At 38.4% G+C, this 25484-nt stretch overlaps 3 protein-coding genes across 3 annotated transcripts in view; 2 read left to right on the forward strand and 1 right to left on the reverse strand.

Moving 5' to 3' along the window:
- Positions 1-846: 846 nt before the first annotated feature.
- LOC140930212 (uncharacterized) lies at positions 847-14093 on the reverse strand. The gene is made up of 7 exons (XM_073379876.1): positions 13924-14093; positions 13717-13779; positions 11987-12115; positions 10335-10505; positions 6695-6825; positions 6174-6216; positions 847-3480 (listed from the first exon to the last, which is right to left on the reverse strand). The coding sequence occupies exons 1-7, from the start codon at positions 14041-14043 to the stop codon at positions 2239-2241; spliced, it is 1899 nt and encodes a 632-aa protein (XP_073235977.1). The 5' UTR covers positions 14044-14093; the 3' UTR covers positions 847-2238.
- Positions 14094-14166: 73 nt separating this feature from the next.
- LOC140930213 (divergent protein kinase domain 2A-like) lies at positions 14167-18980 on the forward strand. Its single transcript, XM_073379877.1, has 4 exons — positions 14167-14840; positions 16419-16572; positions 17005-17308; positions 18243-18980. The coding sequence occupies exons 1-4, from the start codon at positions 14362-14364 to the stop codon at positions 18548-18550; spliced, it is 1245 nt and encodes a 414-aa protein (XP_073235978.1). The 5' UTR covers positions 14167-14361; the 3' UTR covers positions 18551-18980.
- A 2804-nt stretch (positions 18981-21784) lies between these two features.
- LOC140930215 (SPARC-like) overlaps positions 21785-25484 on the forward strand; it is a 7768-nt gene continuing 4068 nt past the window's right edge. Inside the window, exon 1 of the mRNA XM_073379879.1 lies at positions 21785-21997. Within this exon, the coding sequence (XP_073235980.1) occupies positions 21791-21997 (207 nt within the window). The 5' untranslated portion in view covers positions 21785-21790. The remainder of the gene's footprint in view (positions 21998-25484) is intronic.

The following is a 25484-nucleotide window of genomic DNA, read 5'->3' on the forward strand; positions in this document are numbered from 1 at the left end:
ATCTGATGGTTGAACAGTGGAACAGTAAAACATCTGATGATGGAATAGTCGAAGAGAGATGGTGGAACAGTAGAAGATTTGATGGTGTAGTAGTGGAACATTTGATGGTGGAACAATTATGGTGGAACTGTGGAACGGAGATGGTGGAACAGTAGAACATGTGATTGTGGAACAGTGGAACATTTGATGATGGAACAGTGGAACAGAGATGGTGAAACAGTAAAAGATTTGATGGTGTAATAGTGGAACATTTGATGGTGGAACAATTATGGTGGAACTGTGGAACAGAGATGGTGGAACAGTAGAACATCTGATGGTGGAGCGGAGGAGAAATCATGGTGGAACAGTGGAACAGAGATCGTGGAACAGTGGAACAGAGAGGGTTGAACCGTAGAACATCTAATGGTGGAACAGTTGAACCGTGGAACAGTGATGGTGGAGCAGTGTAACAGAGATGCTGGAATAGTGAAACTTTGATGGTGGAACAGTGGGACAATGATGGTGGACATCAGCGAGTCATGGTCACTCTCAAAGTCTGCTGGAGGAAAGTTTCTTGAACTCTTCATTTGTGTACAAGATTTGAATTTGTTGGTAACTATTATGAAGTTAATTTGATAGCTCCGACCGTTTAGAGCATGCCAACTTACCAACCTTGATCGCTTGTGTTTAAATAGTGTGTTGGCGATCACTAACTTGTGCCTTTCGGCAAACTCTAATGTTCTCTGTCCTCTTTCATTGGTTGCTTCCATACTGTACCTGCCTTCGACACCTTTCCAATTTGGTATAGTGTCACCGCCGATCTGAGCATTCCAGTCCGTTTTCGGAACAGAAATGGCACGATTAGCATTCGAGTATGATGTCTTTAATAACTCTTTTAAGCCATAAATTAAGGGTATATATTTGACACATTTCAGTAATTATCTAGTATATTTTCTAACTGCTGATTTAACACAACTACAGACTTCTTCTATTTATCACTTTTGTTATATTCTTCAAATGAAAGCTACAGGGCAATACTTTCCTGTGGTGCTGTTAATAATACTAATACTGTACAAGGTGGTTCTCCGTTTTGAGTGAATGGATGAGATCCTGAAGTGTGATCTTCCAGATCAAAGCTACTGAGCAGTACTTTCCTGTGGTAGTTTACAATCTGCATTTAACTCTTGGGTTTGAGGTTAAAGCTTTCAGTGAGACTATTTAAATAGAACTCAGCAAATAAACCCGGTCCTAGTTGTTCTAATTTCTTAAGTATATAATCATGGGGTTATTTGCACGTATGGATAATGATGGGTAGACAACTCACGAAACTTCTCCCATCACGATTTCTACTTAAAATAGCGCCACAACGTTAAATAATTAAAAATTCCTATCATCTGTTTTGGTGAATAAATATAGCTTTAGCTAGCATTACGTAAACTATAAACTGACAGTTTTTAAATTATCTGCTTGAAGCTATAATTTCTCTGCTCTGAAATAATTACCCCGAGACTAAACATAAAAATCTACATACACCCTCTGCAGTTAACTAGAGACTGCAAAAGGTCACAGCCCGCGGTTGAACAATCCGATTGTATTCCAACGACGCGTTACGCTTCATTACGTGAACTCCTCTATAAAATTGACGAGGATGCTTTCTGGGGATTTTCTAAAACAACGTGGACATGGTAACATAATTTTGTTATCGAGCGTTCCCCTTTCGGAAGATAATTTTTATTCAACAGATTTTAGTAAGCAACTCATTTCAAATGAAACGATAACGCATAGTAAGTCAAAGAATCGGTTAAAAGCGTTATTTTACATTTTCAGTAAGCATCCTTGCCAATGATAATCGACAGATTTTTATCGTCATATCTATAGACGATAACGATTTCATCACCTGGCCTCATACCATTGTCTTTGTGAAGCCCCTTGCTGTCGCTGCTAAATCACCCCAAATAAAAGTCTGTGGCTTTTTAAAACATTTTTATGAGTATTTCGTCAGTTGTCATGAAAGGTGAATCACAAAGATTAAGCCAAAGTTACAACAGAGGCAATGGTCTTCTAATGACACGCCTTCATAAGTGGTGGGAGGTCGATTTTTGCCCTTCCCCAGGTGTCGAAGAGGAATGACCAATGTGAGTACGTACATTTAGCCTTAGCTGAGTTAACGCGAGTAAATACTTAAGAAGTGAAGGATTAAAGCACTAGGTGCCCATTAGTAGAGTTTCGTATGCATTGTTTCGAAAGTGACCTCACAATTCATACAGTTTCTGACGAACCATCCGCCATTGTTTCGGGCGCTGTTTCTGTGCTTGCCTTTGCCGCAGTTTCTGTGGTTGTTTCTGTAACAGTTTCGGTCACAGTACTTGATTCCGTGCTTTTGTCTGATTCTGTTACTGTTGTATTCAATGTCGCAGGTTCTGTCATTGCTTCTGTGGTGGCGGTGTCCATCACAATTTCTGTCGCTGTTGCTGAGGCCTTTTCTGTCACAGTTTGTGTTTTCGTCTTTGTCGCAGGTTCCATACCTGTTTCTATGGTCGTTTCTTTCGCCACAATGTCGGCAGATTCTGTCGCAGTTTCGCTTATATATCCTGATCTGTCCTCATTATCATCCGTAGTACTCAATTCCCCTCTGTCACTTAAAAGCTGCTTTGTAACCTTTTCATTTACAGCCTTATCTGCGGTTTCCTCTTCTGTGATAGACTCCTTTTCTGTAACTGATTCTTCAATGGTATTTACATCCAACTTGTTAACATTTTCAGCTTCGCTGGTCTGCGTTTCGCTGGTCTGGTCGTCTCCATCCCCTGAGTTTTCAGCTGTGAAGCACGTTTCTTGAGGCTCAACTGAATCTACTTCTGTAAGCCGTACGTGTTGTTTGTGATCCGGTAAGCAAGAGGCAACAGCTCCACTTTCTTTTATTCCTTCAGTGCAACGGACAAGGCTTTCGGTCTCATCCTGACAAACTGGATTCAAAGCAGACTCAGCACTGCACCGTTCAGTCATTTCCTCACTGCTTTCAACTCTATCTTGGCATATAGAAGCCTCGCATTCAAGCCCGTTTCCCCAAGAAAGTTCCTCGTGTTTACTTACTTGAATATTAAGTTCTTGTTCATCAAGAGCACTACACCCTTCAAGGACTCCATCCCTTTCTTCCATGGGGTTTAAAACTGTCTGGCCTTTTAATTCTTGCCCGTCTTCTCTTGAGGCCGAAACTACGGCAATTTTGAATCCATACATAGGATTGTTTGGTGAAGACTTAGCAAAGTCTTGTAAAGATAACTCGCCTTCAGTTCTAACAACATCATGAGAAAGATCACCAATCGGAGACTCTGCCCCAACTCCCTCTTCTCGCTCCGTTAAAATAATGTCGAGGCTTTCACGGCTTCTCCTCATCTCATGAATTTCTTCACTTATTCCTTCTAAGTTCTTGAGAGCCAGGGAGTACTTTCGCTTTGCCTTTTGAAGACTTTCTTGAGTGCACTCAACTTGTTGCTTATGAGCCTGGACAAAGAAGAAAAGCATGTCAAAACCTGAGAAAACATATCGCATAAGAAGATTCCCCAAGGGGTGTATCATACTGGAAATGATGGTGACCACCTGTGGCTTGTTCCCTGTTCTTTTCGTTTCTACCAGCCAGCGTCAGTCAAAACGTACTCTGCCAGCAGAGGTTTCTCTCTCGCATGGCTTTTAACGTTAACCGAGTCGTTCGCGTGGCTTGTCTGTCGCATAGTTGATTTCTCACGGGGCGTAAACAAACTAACTAGACGACAGGAAAGCCACGCGAACGATTCCGTAAACGCTAAAAGCCATGCACGAGAGAAACCACTGCTCGCAGGGTTGTAAAAACGGTACGCACGAGGAAGAAAGACATACGAACTCCTCCTCGCCTGTCTTTCCCCCTCAAGCACACTGTTTTTGTTTCTTGTCCCATGTTTTTTGTGAAGTCCTCTTCAGACTGTGTCCATTTTGAGGACCAAGGTGAATAACATTTGAATGCTAACGCCTTCACTTTGACGACATGGAGGGGCAGAGAAAGAAGAAGCCTATACATTAAAACATCACAGGAGATGAACAAAAATGGACGCTTATTTGTACACACTGCAAACGTCGAGGGAAATTACAGTAGAATCCCGATTTTTTGCTTACTTGGTCAAACCAAAAAGTGTAAATTCGGATCATTATTAGCAGCTGGGAAAAGGCGACACATCAAATACTGTAAAAAAAATCAAAAACAACCTTATCTAAATCGTTGCTGTTATATAGTGACTACTTATTCCCCTGGATGTAAGAACACACCGACGAAGAAAAAAAAAATGTAAAAACCCCTGAATGTGAAAAACAATGGGCTGTAAGACCGCTGGTCGTGAGAAACCTGATTGTAAGACCCCAGGATGTAAGAATCTTTGTCGTAAGATCACTAAACGTTACACCCCTGGATGTAAGACTCCTACTCAAAACACCCATAAAAGCAAGACACCTGGATGTAAGATACCTTGCTGTAAGACCTCTGCCTATAAGACCCCTGGTTAAAAGACCCTTCGTTGCAAGACTCCAGGTTATACAGTGCACGATTTGGGGATAACTGATTAAGAACACAAAGTTTGTGATCGCATCACATGCTCACTCAATCACTATACCTTATTAACACGCCACCCCTGGTTGTAAGAGCCCTAGCTGTAGGACCCGTGGTTGTAAGACCCCTGGTTGTAAGACCGATAGTTGTACGACCTCTGGTTGTAAGCCCCTTGGTTGTAAGCCTCCTGGTTGTAAGACCTCTGGTTGTAAGACCGATGGTTGTAAGACCCCTGGTTGTAAGACCCCTGGTTGTAAGACCCCTGGTTGTAAGACCTCTGGTTGTAGGACCCCTGGTTGTAAGACACATGGTTGTAAGACCCATGGTTGTAAGACCTCTGGTTGTAAGACCCCTGGTTGTAAGACCTCTGGTTGTAGGACCCCTGGTTGTAAGACCCCTGGTTGTAAGACCGATGGTTTTAAGACCCCTGGTTGTAAGACCCCTGGTTGTAAGACCTCTGGTTGTAAAACCCCTGGCCGTAGGACCCCTGGTTGTAAGACACATGGTTTTAAGACCCCTCGCTGTAGGACCCCTGGTTGTAAGACCCCTGGTTGTAAGACACATGGTTATAAGACCCATGGTTGTAAGACCCCTGGTTGTAAGACCCCTGGCTGTAGGACCCTTGGTTGTAAGACCCCTGGTTGTAGGACCATGGTTGTAAGACCCCTGGTTGTAAGACACATAGTTGTAAGACCTCTGGTTGTAAGACCGATGGCTGTAAGACCCTTGGTTGTAAGACCTCTGTTTGTAAGAGCCCTGGTTGTAAGACCGATGGTTGTATAACCTCTGGTTGTAAGACACCTGGTTGTAAGACCTCTGGTTGTAAGACCTCTGGTTGTAAGACCACTGGTTGTAAGACCTCTAGTTCTAAGAGCCCTGGTTGTAAGACCCCTGGCTGTAAGACCTCCTGTTGTAAGACCCCTACCCCTGGATGTAAGAACCCCTGATCGGAAGTCCAATGGATGTAAGAAGACTGCTTGTAAGACCCCCTGCATTTAAGACACCTAAATCTAAGACACCTTGAAGGCTGAAAGACCCCCTGCCATACGCCTTTTTGTTGTAAGAAGCCTGGATTCAAGACCCCTGATAATAAGACCCCCGAACATAACACCAATGGATGTAAGACCTATGGATGTAAGACCCTGAACTTAAGACCCCAGTAGTCACTATATAAGAGCGATGTTTTATATCAGGAGGTTTTGGTATCTTTTTCACAGTACCTTAGTTATTCGAATAACACCCAACCTCAAACCTCGAATATGCGCCCATCCTAAAGGTAGAAAATGTTAATAAGCATCCAGCCTCAAATAAGCGCGCACCACCCCAACCCCTCCCACTCATTTTCAAATAAGTGCCCACCCAGGAAAGGGTTTTCAGGGTTAGCCTGCAGAACAGGCATTATCAATTATTGTGCATTTTTCAGCATGGTGAAGGCAAGAGCTAAATATCGAGCAAGGAGTGCCAGACATAACATATGCGCAATGGGGGAAGGTGCACGTGTCTCATAACTGGTGCTGCTTGCTCTATATTTGTGCCTGCCATCGTTCACCTGAAAATCGTGTATTCTGTATTCAAGGGTGATAAAATAAGTACGTAGCGAAATGAATAACACAGTAAATACCTCTAATATTGAGTCATACTTCATCTTTAAATCAAAATATGGTCTGCAATAGAAATGAACAGATGCATCAGTTAAATAGCTCAGAGTAAATCTACTGGGAGACAGTTGAGTGATTTGATTGTACATGTTACATACATGTTAAGGTTTTATACACCAACCAAACTGATGTCAGCCTGTGTAGCAGCTGTTTTCATTTCCTCTTAGCTTTTAAGTACGAGAAGCGCACAAGATGCATGAGGGCAAGGTATAAAACTAGGACTGAGGGGAAGGAAGCAGGGCAGGGAAGAAGAGGAGACACTGCTCGGGTGACAGCCTGCTGATTCTGACTGGGCTTTTGCAAGATTAATATAATTTTGGATGAAGACTACTTCAGGAAATTAAGATCTACCTAAAAAAAAAAAAATGTCACAGACACAGATTTTACTCCTGGCTGGACAAAAAAGGTTGTGAATCAGGCAAAACAAGAAAAACATTCTGTTACACAATTTGGAGACTTCTAGTTTACTAAGGTCCTAGGTTACCTGGACTTGTTGATGGCAGACTTAAGTTTAGTTCTTAATTCTTTCACTTTATTCCCAGCCTCAGAGAATGCACGTGCAGTTTGTAGGTGATCCTTTTCACTCCGAACTCGCTCCTTATCAGATTCCATCACCTACCAAACAAAGTTGAAGTTAATTCTCCAACAGAAAAACAGTGAGAGATAAAATAAAAAGGGGAGTCCTGTTTCAAAAAATCAGGATCCTGCAAACTCAGAAATATTATTACTAAAATGCAAAATTCTTAGAAAAACCCCCAATTCCTCTGATTTAGCAACAAAAGTACTAGCTCAATGGAAAATTGAAAAAATGCGAAAACTGACATACTTGAATAAAACGACACCTGTTTCAGAGAAAATCTCCCCCACTTAAATTTTCATTTACATTTACTTATTTCTATTTCGAGTTGTTATAACTGTCATGTAACGTCATGAAACGTTATATCACGTTACATGACATTACAAGAAGTTACATTACATTACATGGCGTTACATGACGTTACATTACATTACATGACGTTACATGACGTTACATTACATTACATTACATCACGTTACATTACATGACATTACATGACGTTACATGACGTTACATTACATTACATTACATGACGTTACATTACATTACATTACATGACGTTACATGACGTTAAATGACATAACATGACATTACATTACATGACGTTACATGACGTTACATTACATTACATTACATGACGTTACATGACTTTACATGACGTTACATGACATTACATGACGTTACATGACGTTACATTACATTACATTTATAACAGTTATATAACTGTTATATAACTGTTATATAACAGTTATATATAACAGTTACAACAAACAGTTATATATATACTGTATATAACTGTTATATGACAGTTATATAACAGTTATATAACTGTCATATAACAGTTATAAAAAGTACATATATAACTGTTATATAACAGTTCCAAAACAGTAATATATATCTGTTATATAACAGTTATACATATACTGTATATAACTGTTATAACAAAGAGTTATATAACGGTTATATAACAGTTATATATATACCGTATATAACAGTTATATAACTGCTATAACAAACAGTTATATAACTGTTATATAACGGTTATATAACAGTTATATATATACCGTATATTACAGTTATATAACTGTTATAACAAACAGTTATATAACAGTTATATGTAACTGTTATATAACAAACAGTTATATAACAGTTATATATATATACTGTATTATAACTGTTATAACAAACAGTTATATAACTGTTATATAACAGTTATATATATACTGTATATAACTGTTATATGACAGTTATATAACAGTTATATAACTGTCATATAACAGTTATATATACTGTTATATATATAACAATAACTTATATATATCTGTTATATAACAGTTATATAACTGTTATAACAAACAGTTATATAACTATATATAACAGTCATATATACTGTTATATAACAGTTATATAACTGTCATATAACAGCTATATAACAGTTATATATATCTGTTATATAACAGTTATATATGGACTGTATATAACAGTTATATAACAGTATAACTGACAAACAGTTATATGACTGTTGTAAAACAGTTATATATACCAGTTATATATATCTGTTATATAACAGTTATATAACTGTTATATAACGGTTATATAACAGTTATATATATACCATATATTACAGTTATATAACTGTTATAACAAACAGTTATATAACTGTTATATAACAGTTATATATAACTGTTATATAACAGTTATAAATATAACAGTTATATTACTGTTATAACAAACAGTTATATAACAGTTATATATATATACTGTATATAACAGTTATAACTGTTATAACAAACAGTTATATAACTGTTATATAACAGTTATATATATACTGTATATAACTGTTATATGACAGTTATATAACAGTATATATAACTGTTATATGACTTATATATATCTGTTATATAACAGTTATATAACTGTTATAACAAACAGTTATATAACTGTTATATAACAACAGTTATATAACAGTCATATATACTGTTATATAACAGTTATATAACTGTCATATAACAGCTATATAACAGTTATATATATCTGTTATATAACAGTTATATATGGACTGTATATAACAGTTATATAACAGTATAACTGACAAACAGTTATATGACTGTTGTAAAACAGTTATATATACCAGTTATATATATCTGTTATATAACAGTTATATAACTGTTATATAACGGTTATATAACAGTTATATATATACCGTATATTACAGTTATATAACTGTTATAACAAACAGTTATATAACTGTTATATAACAGTTATATATAACTGTTATATAACAGTTATAAATATAACAGTTATATTACTGTTATAACAAACAGTTATATAACAGTTATATATATATATACTGTATATAACAGTTATAACTGTTATAACAAACAGTTATATAACTGTTATATAACAGTTATATATATACTGTATATAACTGTTATATGACAGTTATATAACAGTTATATAACTGTCATATAACAGTTATATATACTGTTATATATATAACAATAACTTATATATATCTGTTATATAACAGTTATATAACTGTTATAACAAACAGTTATATAACTGTTATATAACAACAGTTATATAACTGTTTGTTATAACAGTTATATAACAGTCATATATACTGTTATATAACTGTCATATAACAGCTATATAACAGTTATATATATCTGTTATATAACAGTTATATATGGACTGTATATAACAGTTATATAACAGTATAACTGACAAATAGTTATATGACTGTTGTATAACAGTTATATATACCAGTTATATATATCTGTTATATAACAGTTATATAACTGTTATAACAAACAGTTATATAACAGTCATATATACTGTTATATAACAGTTACATAACTGTCATATAACAGTTATATATAGTGTTATATAACAGCTATATAACAGTTATATATATGTGTTATATAACAGTTATATATCTACTGTATATAACAGTTATATAACAGTATAACTGACAAACAGTTATATGACTGTTGTATAACAGTTATATATATCTGTTATATAACAGTTATATAACTGTTATAAGAAACAGTTATATAACTGTTGTATAACAGTTATATATATGTGTTATTTAACAGTTATATAACTGTTATAACAAACAGTTATATAACTGTTATATAACAGTTATATAATAGTTATACAACAACGGTTATATATAGTTATATAACTGTTTGTTATAACAGTTATATGACAGTTATATAACTGTCATATAACAGTTATATATACTGTTATATCTGTTGTAACTGTTATATCAGTTACAACTGTTATATGACAGTTATATAACTGTTATAACAGTTAATGAACACATTACATTACATTACATGACGTTACATGACGTTACATTACATTCTTTTAATTCCGAAATGGAAGACACTATATGGAAAGTAGGCAAACCATAGCACGTCTATCTAATGCTAATTAAAATGCAATACAGGCTTGTCTGTCAGGAAGATGCTTCCTCAGAAGGTAATTGAAGCTTAAGTTTAAATGTCAAAAGTTAACTTAAATAATGAATGGGGATTCAAACCTTAAGTACAGCTTGATTCAGCATTTCCTGCCATGTTGGGTCCAGCACTTTATGTTCCTTGGATGTGGAAACTAGTTTCTGCTCAGCCATTGCCAAAACTTTCTTGGCTGCTTGATGTGAGCTACAAGCTCTCTCATATTTCAAAGCTGCGTTCTGAGTCTCAATCCGTGACTGAAAAAATCATCCCCATTAAAATAAAATCGCTGAGTTCTTACATACTGGAACCTAGAGAATGCTATATTGTACTTAAACCATGTAAGATCCTGCAAAATCCTGTTAGGATCCAACTAAGATCTTGCCAGAATCATCCTGTCCAATATAAGGTCCTTGTTAAGATCTCACAGAAACCTATAGGATAATAGTACTAAGGATCCTGTTAGAAACCTACCAAGATCACGTTTAAAATCCCTTTAGGATCCAACCATGATCCTGTTTAAAATCCTGTTAGGATCCGACCAAGATCCTGTTTCAAATCCTGTTCAAAATTCTACCAAGTTCCTGCATGTCCAAGTCCCTATGTTAAAGATCCCATAGGACCCAACAGGATGCTACAGGACCTGAACAATCGATGAAAATCGATGGTCGGAAAATCAATCGATCAATCGATGACAATCGATTAATTACTGCTGATTAGCATTGATTGGCATCGGTCAATCAATGATCAATCGATAATCACACTTAAGTGGTCGCGAATTTCATCAATTGCCATCGATTGGCACCAAATTCACGTCTCCGTATCTTCAGGTATCGCGGGAGTGTATGTAGATCGTATATTATTTTTAAACCTCAATAGCATTTAAGTTTGAGAATTGTTCATCGATGTGGCTCCGTGAAAAACAGCACAAATAATTAAGACAATTAACATATCTCATTATCAGTAGTACAAACTTGATCGATTTAGGTTCGAGTTCATTGCAAAGATTCAACCAACCTGGGACGTAGTCGTCATTCAAACACGATTAAGATCATTGTTATTTCTTTTTCTTCTTCTCTCTTTATATGTCTGTGCAGAATACTTAGCCAAACTGGCTCCAAATGTTACATCACGCATAAAATAATTCACACCTTGCCTAATTTGCCAGCTGTTTCGTTGAAGCATATAAGCATAACAGTGGGGTTTGTTTTTCTTACACACATATCCGTAGTACGTTTGTATGAATCTTAAACTCGTGCGAAACGTGTGGGTGAATAAACAAGTTTACGCATTGCTACCCGCCAGTTTTTACTAAATAAAAAGCAATGATATCAAAATGTGTAACTTTATTTAAGTACTCGATGAAATTGAAAATTGAAATGTTTGACTGAATAGGTAGTTGATTGATATTGCATATTGATAACTATCTATTATGTTAATTGATCGAGTCCTATCGATTATCGATTGATATTGATAATCGATGATAATCAATAATCTCAAAAAATTTCGTGATCGATTGTCCATCAATTATCGATTTCATCGATTGTTCAGGTCCTGATGCTAAGATCCTAACAGCAAAATCTCTGCCAACATCTTCTTTAAGATTCGATCTGTTTAGGATCCAACTAAGATCCTTCAAAAACCTGTCAGGTTATGTTAAAGATCCCACGGGAACCCAGTGACTTGTATTCACTGCTTTTAGATTTAATTTATCATAATATTATCACAATTGTCAAACCTGTTTTGCTTTGCGCACAGCATCATAATAAGGTCGTGCTTGTTTGACGCAGTTTCCCAGAAAGGCTGACTGACTCTTGAGAACGTATGCTGATTCTGTCAGGGTCTGCCTGAATGTTGCTCGTAGCTCCTGAAGATAGTTGATTATGAAGAAGAGTATTCATTTCTACATCTTTGACACTTTTCCATTAATTTTACCCATAAAAAATCTATAAATTATAAATATAAATGTTTTTTCTTTTTTAAGTCAGTTATTGATATTAACGTACTGTATTTATTCGATTAACCGCCCTGGGCGCTTATTAAATTTTTGGACCTTGAGAGTGGGCGCTTATTCGAGGCTGGGCGCTTATAAGATTTTCACCATTTTCAGCAAGTGAATTATGTTTATTTTGTAACAAAACAATAAATGCTAATAACAAAACTTGAAGAAGTAACAAAGCAAGGTTTCTTATTAGAAGTCTCTTATTAGAATTTATTCACTCAAGTGGGTGGGGTGGGGTGGGGTGAGCGCTTATTTGAGTTTGATTGGGAGGAGTAGGGGGTGGGCACTTATTCAAGGGTGGGTACTTATTAACTTTTTCTGCCTTTAGGATGGGCGCTTATCCGAGGTGGGCGCTGATTTGAGGTTGGGCGCTTATTTGAATAAATACGGTAAAAGCAAAAACTGGGATCATCAGAGTTTTTATCATTGACTTGTACAACTCTTACAAGATTTAGATATGTGATTAAAAGATTCTTGAATAATGCTAGAACCCCTTCCCTTCCCATTGTTTCTCCAAATTTTCACAACTTCCCGCTCGAGGCCCTGTTAGGGTAAATTCCGACAAGCAATATGGCCTTGAAACAGTGACATAAGACAGCAGAAATAACAACGAATGACAAAAAGATGGGTTGATCAGACAAAAGAGCAAATACAATAGAAAAAACCCGACAGTGACATGCCTTTTTCCTCAATACATGAAACGAAAGGCTTTAAAATATTTCAGACTTGGGACATACGTAATCCCCCAGAGGCCCAGTTCAGACGCCAAACTTTTCACGAGCCAAACCTTGATTTACCCATACATTTTCTGTAATTTGACAGTATCAAAATTACAGAAACTGTGTGGAAAAATTGAGGTTTTCTAAAAACTGATCACAGACTTCTTTGCATTCCAGATTTAGTGTATTGTTTCTTTGAACCCGTAAGTTGTTCTTTTCAAAGAGAAAGCATCAAATGTACGAATTCAGGAAGAATTAGCTGGCTTTGAATTCTAATACAAATCTTCTCATTTCCCGCCATCTTGCTCTGATTTGACCCATGATGCAACTATGAGCGTGAACTCCTCTATTACGAAATGTAAGAATTTTAACACAATGAAATAATTTTTCCTTTAGTTCTTGATGTCTGTTAGCAGGATTTTTTTCCTGAAATCGCCCACTTCTGCTCTCTAAGCTTTAAGGCACACACTGAGAGGATTATTTCAAACAAAAGCTTGCCCACATAATGCATCTTCATTTACATGTGAATTGATCGATTTCTTCTTTATTAAATAACACCAATATAATCCTTCTAACAACATTTTAAAAGAGTTTAAAATAGCACTTGAGCTTACAACAAAAACATTGCCGTCAAAATATGACGTATTCATCCTCCAGTAAGGGGGACAACATAAGCTCGGTATTGTTTATCCCTAAAATATTAAACACGGACCAAATGCTAGCAACTAGAGTAAGCAATACGTATACCTCGAGGTCTTGTTCCAAACGATTGATCTCTGCGGTTGAGGAGTTCAGCCGGTCGAGTTCGCCCTGAATGGTGAAAAAAATAGATTCAATGATGAACGCGATCCAAAAAGCAAAAATATATCTAACTCTCCGCCACTGTAGCAGTAATCCTAACTTTTTAATTCTAAAAGACCAAGAGTTGTTATCAGTTCTGTAGCCTTTCTCTACCTTAACTCGCGGATCTAATATTTCTTCGCCATCATCCTCATCCCCATCACCATCGCCATCTGTAAGTTGTTCTTTACTCCTAGAAAAATCCTGCCCGCCACTGGCAGCCATTTCAATCATAACATTATTCCGACAAAATGATTATTATTTCAAGTTGACTTGGAAATTAATCAAACATAGGTAATGTACACAGGTGTTTTCTGAAACAGCCTCGACTTCATGTAAACTAGCGCCTTGTTGAAACGGATTTCACGGACGATCGTGCCTATTCAGTTCTTTCTTTTTCACCTTGGACGACATAAACTTTGATTACTTTACCTGACTGGTTATTTCTCCCGTTGGAAGTTTGTTTTGGTTGGATCGGGAACGTAAATAACTTCTTCATAAGCCGATCGTGGCGGGACGGGATCTTACTGCACCTTCCGAAATGCTGATCAAATGTGGCGAATAATATTGGCATTTTTTGTGCCGAAACGATGGCGAACTACTTCATACCTCTTACTCCTTCTTTTCGGTACAGTATTTCTTTTTGTGTGGATAGCAAAACTACGCAGCAGATACAATATAATAGACTTTGGATTCCGCTACGAAGTAACTGATGTTTGGCTTACCATTGATGAAATTGGCCTCAATGAATGTCCTGTTTGCTTTGGTCACAATAAATCTATTTGCCGGGGGATTTTAGAAAGAAATGTTAAATTGCGACACAAGAAAGTTACTGCAACAAGTGAAGATTGGAAGACCAGAGCTCACAGCTTGTGGAATGATGAACGAATTTCCATTAAGCACTTTGGAAATGCTAGCGAGTTTTACAAAATTGATAATGAACTCTGCAGCCTAATTGGAAAGATAAATTCTCCATGCAGAGTTCGAGAAGTAGCATGGAATTCATTTCTTAATCCTTCATCTGTAGAAAGGTTGGTAATGATAAGATAACATAAGATACTTTATTTAATGTGGAGTTTAGGCCTGTTTCAAACATCGTGTTACTGCCTTGCTAAGCTGGTTCGACTGTAGCTCGATTTATGAATTGAGTTTGGCACGGCAGTAGCATGACGTTTGAAACCAAGTCGAGCTACTGCTGTGTAGCAAGGCGAGGCTTGCTACACGGCAGTAGCACGACTTGGTCTCAAACATCATGCTACTGTTGTGCTGCTAAAGTCGCATTTAATTCACTCAATTGAGTTCAGCATGGCAATGTTTGAAATAGGCCTTAGCTTAGTTTAATCAGCTATATAGTTTACAGGTAGTCCATGGCCCTTTAAGTATATTCTGAAAAAATTAAAAACTGACATCGGGATGCCGTGTCCAAATATATCTGGCATCAGTTGATAAAATCTGCAATAATTGATGCAGTTGAATCTCTTCACAAACAATTCTTCAATGAAACCCTTTTACTGACTCAGTTACTGCCAGTCCTCTGTGTAACATGCATAGTGGTAGTAGGGTTTGATTAAACGGGAGAAGAGAGAAGGGACCCTTGGAAATCCTGCTTTCAAGATGGCAGACAAATTAATGAGGCCCTCTTAGGGGGTTATGTATCAGTGCTGGATCCAGACCCTGAGATAAGTGGGGGTGGGGGGGGGGGTGGTGGGGGGAAGGCCCAGTATCCCCAAAATTTTTTGGGTCCTTCGGCCCCTCCACCACTGGTATGTATGTCCCTAATCTGAATTACAAATATGGTCATTTAACATTTTGGGGAGTAGGCCACACCCCTGTCAGTATTCAACCCTACTTTACACACAACTGTATGTCGTTTTTGGCCATTTCATCTAGTCTTTTGTTGCTGTTGCTTGTCATAATTTTACCCTAATGGATGGCTCAAAATTACAAAGTTGGAAAGGACTTTTCAACTTTTAGAACAATGTTTTGACCAATTTTTCCCAGTGGTCTCTCTCCCTTGCTTTCCTCGTTTCCATCCCAACTTGTGCAAGACCAGTAAGGAGTTCAATGAGAGACATCTGTGGAGAGTCAGGGTGTTGATTTGGCATGGGAGATCATAGCCTGCGTGCAGACGATAACTAAACTCTGATTAGTACCGTCTGCGAAGCAGCGCAGAGATCCTTGTTCTGAACCCCCAACGGACTCAACGAATTACCGGAAGTGCGTTTCGAATTTCCCTTCAACCTGATTGGCGATCACGACAAACAAAACAAAGGCCTTTTTTAACTGGCCAATCGTGGCGTGTACTCAAATCTGGGTACACAGCTGGAAGTCCAGAACAAGGATTTCGGCGCTGTTTCGCAGACGGAGTTAACCAGAGTTTAATTTCATCTGCGCGCAGGCTAGGGAGATCAGAGAATTCTCCGATTACTATACAGGATTCTTTGGCTAACGTTCGGTAGCCTTTGATTAGTTTTCACTCAGATGTGGAGCCTGTTTTAAAATATTCTCCTGTAACGTTACACCTTTCTCCTTCTACTAGAATTGTTAATGAAAACCCTGGGTGAGTCAGCCATTTCAACCCTCAAGTTTTTTTTCTCTTTTGTTTTCAGTGCAATACAAGACACAATGGAGTGTCCATCACTAAGACTGATGACAAAACTAAAGCAGATATACAGCACAGAAGGAGATCAACAAGTTAACCACAATAACAGGCTTTACCTAACTTCTTCTTTATATTCGAATCAGGAACCAGTCATCTTTCAGGTGGGAACTGAATGCTTTTGTGCAACAGCAACAATAATTTAATTGCTGTCCTTTTTTCATGAGGTTCAGAAATATTTTGATTGAAGTGCTGAGGGTATGTAATCCACCTTATTGTCAAAAATCATGTCTCCTCTCTCTTCAGGGTAAATGAGACGGGACAGTGGATCCAAACATACTGCCTTTGGTGCCTTGCATTCCCAGATCCCACTCATTTTTTTCTTTGCTTCCTACCCTTGGCATAATTTCCCGTAGGTTGCTATAGTTTGCAAGGCCGTCTCCTAGCCACCAAGAATTAAGACTTGGAAAGATGCTGCGAGAGACTAGCTATTGAGAAGGCTACAAATGGCAAATGAATTTTTCTCTCCCTATTGTCACCAGGGTTGCTTATTTTTCTGTTGTTGTTTATAACTTTTTCTCTTATAACCTCTTTAGCTGTTTCCTGCCGAGAATGGTTGGCCTTTTCCCAAGTTATATGGAATCTGTGGCCGAGCAGTTGTTGTTGAGGATGCTGGTCTTCCTCTTGATTTGTTTCTGTCAGAACCTTGGATAGAGAGAGCAAAGCTTGCCTTAAAAGTTATCAAGATAGCAAAACGATTGACAAGCAATCAAGAACATTGGGGACTGTATTTGAAGGAGGTTTCTATGGGTAATTTTGCAGTATCCACTAACAGGACAGTGAAGCTGGTTGATGCAGAGCAAGTATTGGTGGTGGATCTGACAGAGTCAAATGTCACAGGTAGATTTGCAAATGGTCATGTAGTTTTCATAATATAGAAAGGGGGATTGTTAAAATTAGCTGAAATCAGCCCTATGTAACAAAATGGTTCATCTTGAGAAAAAATATCATCTTTCTCAAATAAGCAATTGAAATGTAGGTATTTGTTTATAAGAGGGTGCTTACTACATTATATTTCACAAACTAACAGCGTTGGACGTAGGCCATCCCCATTGACTTGGCGCACGTTTTGTGCAACACGGGGCCAGGGTTTTATGAAACTATTCAAGCCATCCCTCCATCTCATTCTTGGTCTTCCTTGATTTCTTGTGTGTCCATGGGGTGTCCAGAACCTAATACGGGTTGTCCAACGGTTGCCTGTTCTTCTCGCCACATGACCAGTCCAATTCCATATGAGTTTGCTTATCATTTCCATGCTATCTCTTTCTTTGGTTTTTTCTTTGAGAGTCCATACGCAAATGGCTAGGGATGTCAGAATCACTTCATAGACGGCAGAGCAGGGGGGCAGGGGGGTGTGTAGCCCCCCAAACAAAAACTTGGGGTAGCAGACCCCCCCCCCCCCCCGCCCCAATGTTTTGGTGCCAAAAAAACACTTTTACGTGTGAATTACAATACCTGTGACATCAGCGACTTCATAGCCCTCATTTTCTGCCCTCAGAGGGGACTCAATAACTACCTATGAAGCACAATGAAGAAGGACCGTCTGAACAACTGCCTTCTGAGTACTGATGTATTATCACAAATCGATTACGGACACACTAGATTGCAAAGAGGTTTGTTTATGCCAACGAACAAGGCAAAGGGCATTTTAAAAAACCTGAGTTAGGGGTATGCGCATTGATGAGTGGACGATCAGGCTCCCCCCCCCTACCCCCGCCACGTTTCAAAAGGCTCTGCCGCCTCAGCATTTTTATCTGTTTTTTCTTTTTTGTAGCTGAAAAGAAAAAGACCAATAACCAGTGTGCAAACACAGAGGTGAAATGCTTGTCTTTTTTCCCAATTGAGCTCTGCCAAGGGACAATACGAGATCAAAACTATTACGCCGTTTGCCGCAGTGTATTAGCAGATATTGGGAGCAGACGAGGCCTGTTACATTCCCCTCCAGAGGAAAACGATTTTAAAGTGATGCTTCACGACGCATTGACCGGATGTGTAGAGGCAAAGAAGATTAGAAGAACGGAAGCTATTGAACTTGTTATGGGCTTACTACAGAGCAAAATAAATCAAGCAAGTGGGAAATAGTAATTATTTTGTTCTTAGCACACGTATGTTTTGTTACCTACGGAAAAAGGGCATGGACATATATTTAACAGTTGTTGTTATTAATATTGAAAAAAAAAAAAAGAATTATTGGAACTATACTTATTTAAGAAAACGATAATATATTTTCAAAGTGGGATGTAAACTAAAAAAGGTTCCTTTTGTGTTGACAAATATATACCCAGTCTCAAACTCATTCATAATCCTCGGGAAAAAACAACAGAAATCCGTACAAAAAAATCTGGAACAGTCCCCTTTAAAGCAATGTATAATTAATATAGCTGGAAAGACAAACATGGTTTGTCTGTATTGTATAGTTTTCTCCATCTTTTTAATCTATCTCACTTGTTGGTACATATTTTAAGGGTGTATTTAGTGGTATTCTTTGAAATAAACGACGTTGAACAATGAATACTCTTATTTGTCTTGTTGCGAAATGCAGTGAATTACAACTTGCAAAAACACATAACTAAACTGGCGGTGAAAAGATGTGTTCATGACGTAGCTGTGGCAACGTTCTGCAAAAAGAAACCAGGAGACGAGTATAAAACGCTTACAAATTAGAGCGATTGTCACTTCGACGAGATGTCATTTCCGTTTCAATTATTCAAACTAACATGAAAAACTCACTGTTAAGAGTCTCAAACCTAAAAAACCGACAGAACTATTGATACTCTTTCTCTCTCTCTGTTGTATTTACAGTTTATTTAGGGCTGTATCCATAATTTTGGCACGAGATAGGTCACGTGACCGCCAACTGTGAGACGGTGGGGTCGGTCGCCCAAGAAGAGATCTAACCAGCCTCGTACCCAGGCCTGACACAGGCCAGTTCGCGCTATCTGAGTTACCTGAGGAGTCTTGGAACCGAGTGCGTCCTCGGCGAATTTTCCCGACAAGCTTGACAAGTGACGTCACTTCCGAAATCGCCGAGGACGACTAGAACGAGGCTGAGATCTAACTTAATACTGAATGTATTGCCTCCAAGTAGAGCAGTTGGACAGGACGCGTCGTAAAGAATCATTGCGAAAACGTCTTCCCGCGAAACGTAACGAATCGGTTATACTCGGAAGTACTGACGCGAAATTTTATTTTTCATCCGGTCTGTTGGAAGATTCTCAGTTAGGAATCTGCAGACTTTTCCATAACGAAGGGCGGGCTTGAGGAGGAAAAGGGAAAAACGTATTTTGTCACATCATCATTACTTTTTTTTACCTGCTTTTCTGGACACAGGCCTGCCCAGGGGGAATGGACACGAACGGGACTCATAGGTCCCATGCAAGCTACCATTCCTACCCAATCCCACAACCCATAGAGGTTGGCCACACCACTGGGGTCTACGTCCCCTACTCTTCGAACAATGGTGTGGGTTCTTTTACGTCCCACATGAACACCAGTGAAAGTGCTGTGAGACGCTTTTCTCTTTGCTGTTTTGTTATTTATGTTTATATTCTTAACCATTAAAGACCCTGAGGGTTGGTCCAGCAGGGGTCTGAACCCGCGACCGGTCCCGCTCGGGACAGGGGCACCCAACGAGAATATAGTTCAAAACCACTTAAACATAGCATTGTTGAACGTATTTTAGTATTTAAAAGGTAGATATAGGCATATTTTTGTCCCCTAAAAATTTTTCATCTGTTCGGATTTCCTAGCTGAAAGTCTAATGATGCGAAAATTGTAGGGATCAAAACTTACCTTTTCAAAAATTTCAGCCAGAAAAAAGGCACCCGAAAACTCTAGGTGACCTTTTTAGGGTAAAAATCCGTTAAAAATGGGTAGTTCTACCATTTTTTAGATGATCGAAAATCCTAGGAGAGGCAGGCAAGCGAGAAATTTTACGACAAATGTTCCGAAAATTCTAGATCTCAAATCGTCTTCCGAACAGATATTTTCCAAAAATTGTCGTTGGGTGCCCCTGTCGGGAGACCGGCGCTCTCCCAACTGAGCTAACCAGGCAGCGCGTACATGCAGAAAAACGGTAGCCTGCGAAAACAGTCGCTCTCCTCGCTCTTAGACGCACTTAGACCCTCACCGCAAAAGGTCTCCTAGCCCGCATAACAGGCGCTTTATGAGCCAAGGGAGGCGCGCGTGGCATTTTGCCCGAGCTCGTCTAGCACTTTGCGCAAAAAGCCGCGTTCGCCTCGCTTGGCTCGTAAAGCGCCTGTTATGCGGGCTAAACGTCTCCAGCAGCGCTGAACGTCGAGGAGAGAAGTCTGTATTCGCAGGCTAGAAAAACGGACGCATCATCAATAAATAGCTACTACCAACCATTTTGGCTTGTAACGAATCTTGTGATATTTCTAGGAACATCATTGGTATTCTTTCGATCTAATGAGCCGCATAACCGAAAGAGCCAACGCCACCTAAAGTGAGGCCAAAGATCCGGAGGTTCTGAGGGAACGGTCAAACCGCAGGATTTCATTCGCGATGCCGAAAGTTTAAAGAACTAAAAAACTTCTTATACATTTATTGATCATTGAAGTGTTTATAATTGACGCTAACCTGGGTGTGGAGGGGTCAAATACCCTTTGAGTTAATTTCATTAGGTACCTAAAAGGTTTCTTTGATATTGATGGGTGATTCTGGTTTTAAAATGCGTCTGCCCATATCAACACAGGATATCGCGAGATCGATATATTTTTCCCGCCTTCAGGCGTCAAATTCTTAAACAGTGTTTTGGAATGAAAAAGGTCGAAAATACGAAGTTTATCTTTGCAAATTCAACTATGGGAAATATCGTGAAAATGTATTTATAAAAAAAATAACAATTTTTGTCTGTCAGTAACAGCCGGGCGATAAAAGCTATCGATGAATACGGTAAAGTAATTATGTTTCACAGGGGAAACACCAATTAAATAAACAAATGAATTTATTTCATGTTGAAAAAATTTTAACATATCCTGTTTTGCCTTCTATCTGTAGAAAAAATAAAGTAAGGTTAAACTGTTTAGTATGACTCTAGACCGTTTCATGAAAATGGAATTTAACAGGAATTTTATAGGGCCAAGCGTTAGACAACACAAGATCACTCTATTGATCATTAGAGATTTAGACAGGATGACTCTTAAGGCAAGTATATGCTGTTATCTTCTCGTTATCAAAAACATGGTTTGCTAACACGAACGCTATGCGAAAAAGATTGAAATCCCACGGAAATCTTGTGAAAACTTAAGACTATCGCAATAAGCGATCAGATAACGTAGTTTTGAAAAGATTCCATCAGTGATGCAGTTTCCGCTGGAGATCAATCTCTCATATTACAGAAATGAGTCAACGCCTATTTGTGTGAACTTGCCAAAGCTTAACGTTATTTCAGTGCATATACCAGGTGCATTCATCAGTGCGCGGCGACCGGAGCACGGCAAAAACGAGCCTAAAATGCAGGGATTTTTCCTCATTACAGCGTTGCTGTATCTGTCAGTTGCTTGTCTGGTAAGTGACGTTTCAATGTTACGTTTCTGTCGGGGTTTCTGTTTCTTATTCCCGGCTTATTGTATCGATTAGCGACATTAGCCTTGCTAAGAAGGATTTTCCCTGATGACAATTCTTGGTAAGCGAGCTCCCATGCGGTTTTAATTTGGCCAATTTTTCTTTTCCAGATTCTGGAGCAAACGGTTTGTTACATCGTTATATCCGATCCTGTTTACTGCGGTTTTGGTCATGAATGTTTTATTAATCTGATCTCTCCAATTTAGTAGTCGTTTGTTCTTTTTTCTTGAATGTAGCATTCGATTGTCAGTGTATTAGCCTCTAGAACCGACCACTTCTTAACGGTATACAGTACTTCTATTAAATCTTTCACTGCTTTTCTACAGTCTCAAAGAAATACAAATTATCCCCAACAATGATCTTTTATGACATATACACTTCTAGAATGCGGACATTGTTCATGTAAACTATTTTAGGTGGCTTTATTGTCACATGTTGCAAATGTTTACTGGAAAAAATACAAGGCGTCTGGAAATTTACTGTTATATTACCATTTTTAACCCTTCTTCTAAGTAGTTAATGGAGGAAGGTTCCCCTAAATCTGGAAAGTAAAGAACAGCCGGATTTTATCCTTCCTAGTGTTACCCCGCGAGCAGAGGTTTCTCTTTTCCATGGCTTTTAGCGTTAACAAAGTCGTTCGAAAAGCCATGCAGGAGAGAAAACCCTGATCGCAGGGTATCCTAGCTTTCGATCCGTCGTGTAAAATACTTTTGTACGGTAAATGCGAAATTTCCGATTGATCGTTGTTGAATTAATTTTCTTTGTCTAGTCTAAACAAAACGAAACAGAAGACCAACACTCTAGCTGAAGTAAAATAATCTAAATATTTGGGGAAATGTACGGAATTTCCAGGGGTATCCGTGCGGGATTTCCCATAACTAAACCTTTACTGTAGTATCCACCCAAGCTGGGATTTCGAGCGCTTGAAACAAAGCTCAGTTCTTTTATTCAATTCGAGTTGTAAAAATAGAGCAGTTTGTCAGTCTTCTGGGAAGCGAGAGACGGCCTTCGAATGCTCAAGGGTATCTTTCAACAGCATGGATAGCGGCTTTCCTTGACAGCTCCCAGATCAATCTATTTTGGTTATTTTTACTGATGGCCGCGATTCTTTTCCCAAAAACTAGAATGCCGGACTTGAAAAGGCCTACTTTCGTCATCTATTTTGGGACCAAAAAATCATAAAGAGTTACGAAAACTATCGGACATAATGTAACGTACATGTAGGGCTGATGTTGTTTTTGAGATTTCCCACAGCGAAAACATGAGATTTCTCAGCTTGCTTTGACAAGGGGTCTCTTTAAAAGGGGCTAAGGGTTAAACGGTCGTCTAGACGATTAAGGGCTTCGAAGAAGGACTTCTTTGACTTTATTGATGCAGAAATGACGATGTTTCGTGACTATTTCAAAATGTAGAAATTGTTGATCCTTCGTCCGAAGATCTTGAAGCGCCAGATGAATCTAGGCTGATAAGAATAGCTTAGAATGGTGTAAGAGTGCGTGGAAAAATAAAATTATTAACCTGTCTCCTTCAATCTGGCGGAATTGGCCAGCTGGAGGAAGGGTTGCGCTTCTCGAAAAATAGTCGCACGCTATTAATTCTTCTCTTTGGTCGGTTGTGTTTTTTGGTTGCGTCTCTAAGCTGGAACCAAAAAAACCAAAATTTAAAACCAAAAGTAAAATAAATTCTTGGAAGGTTATGTTAAAACAAATGTAAAACAACAAGAGAGCCGCAATATCTTTTAAGTTCATCACCATCTCATTCAAATGTATATATTTCAAACAATTGATGTAGAACGCCTTTCACTTACCGCTGGAAAGTTCGGTAACCATTGACCTGTCTGGTTTCAGTCCGCTTCCGTGATGACTTACTTCTAGACAATTTCTTGTTTAAGATCGGGGTGGTCCATTCACAAGTTACACTTACCGGGCGTGATAATCTTTGTAGTACTTACTTTTGAGTGATACTCTTACCCGGGTCTTAGCATGAACAAGGCTACTCAAGACTGCGAGAGGTCCCTTTCTTTAGTTCAACCGTACTTTAATTACTGCAGCGAGGTCTGGGGGCATTGTAACAAAAGTCTTTCGAATAAGCTCCAAAAGTTGCAAAACCGGGCTGCCCGTATTCTAACCTTCTCCAGTTATGACACAAGCGCTGATCCTCTTCTTGAGCAACTCAACTGGAAACGGTTGGAAACTCAGCGACAAATACAAGTGGCCACCATGGTCTATAAATCTATACATGGTCTTGCGCCCGACTATCTTGGTTCTCTTTTCACTAAATATAATCCACCTTATAATTTAAGGACCTCTGAAAACAAACTAGCTGTTCCATTGCCCCGCACCAATTTCTTGAAAAATAGCTTTAGCTATAATGGTGCGGTTATCTGGAACAGCTTGTCCCCTGAATTGCGGCAAGCAAAATCACTTAAATCTTTTCGAAATGGTTGTCGCGATTTTTTTGACTGAATCGATAAAACGCACACGGCATCTATGTAAAGCAGAATTTCTTTATTTTCTCCATCTTTACTATTTAAATTTTTAGATCATGTTTATATAGATTAAAGTAGATTGTAATTTTTTTTATTATTATTATTTTATCTGATAGATTTACCGTGTTTAAATAAAAATAAAGTTCAAAGTTCAAGTTCTTTTTCTTTGTTTTAAGTTCATCAAGCGAAGCGCAACAGTGAGAAGGAAAAAAAATGGCCATGGCAGGCTCATTGCATTCCACTTACTGTGACGAAAAATAGCTGCTTGAGCGGTCTTCCCATTTTTCCTTTTTCCAGGTTCACAATCCCCAGAATTACAAGTTAAACCACATAGCACCCAAGTTGTTATCGAGAGAAACTTGATTCAAGAGGTCGAAAGTCGTCTACCGCGTGAAAATTCGATCGCGCTTAACCATGAGCTTTGCCTGCCTTTCCTTGAACAAAAATGCTCTCATTACCTCAAGTGATTATTGCAATTTGTTTATAGGCCGTAACTGCCACCAATCTCTTAGTTTTGAAGGCACCATTTCCTCGAGTCCAGCGCGAGTTCGAAAACCTCTCTAAACGAGGCCTGTTTTATCGGGAGTCTTTATCGCAATTATTTCTACCCACTTACTTAGTCAAATGTAGGCGAACCCTCCTGGAGTTGAATTCCTAGGCACCGTATCCAAGTACAGAGAGAAAAATAATAGTTCGTCGTTGTTTGTTTACGTCCTCCATAAAACGCAAAATTAGGCATGTTTACGTCGTGGTCGTGCAAAAACAGGGGCAGAGAAATGCACAAAAAAGCGTGGTGCGCGTGCAAAGTTGTTGTTTTGCTATTAAAACCTATTGTTTTTTTGACCTTCTCGTCACCATCCGCGTCGTAAAAATAATAATAATAAAACTAATAATAATAATAATAATAGTAATAATAATGCCTTTATTTAACGAGGGTAACAC

The sequence above is a fragment of the Porites lutea genome, chromosome 3 (genome assembly GCF_958299795.1).
Source record: "Porites lutea chromosome 3, jaPorLute2.1, whole genome shotgun sequence".
Taxonomy (NCBI): domain Eukaryota; kingdom Metazoa; phylum Cnidaria; class Anthozoa; order Scleractinia; family Poritidae; genus Porites; species Porites lutea.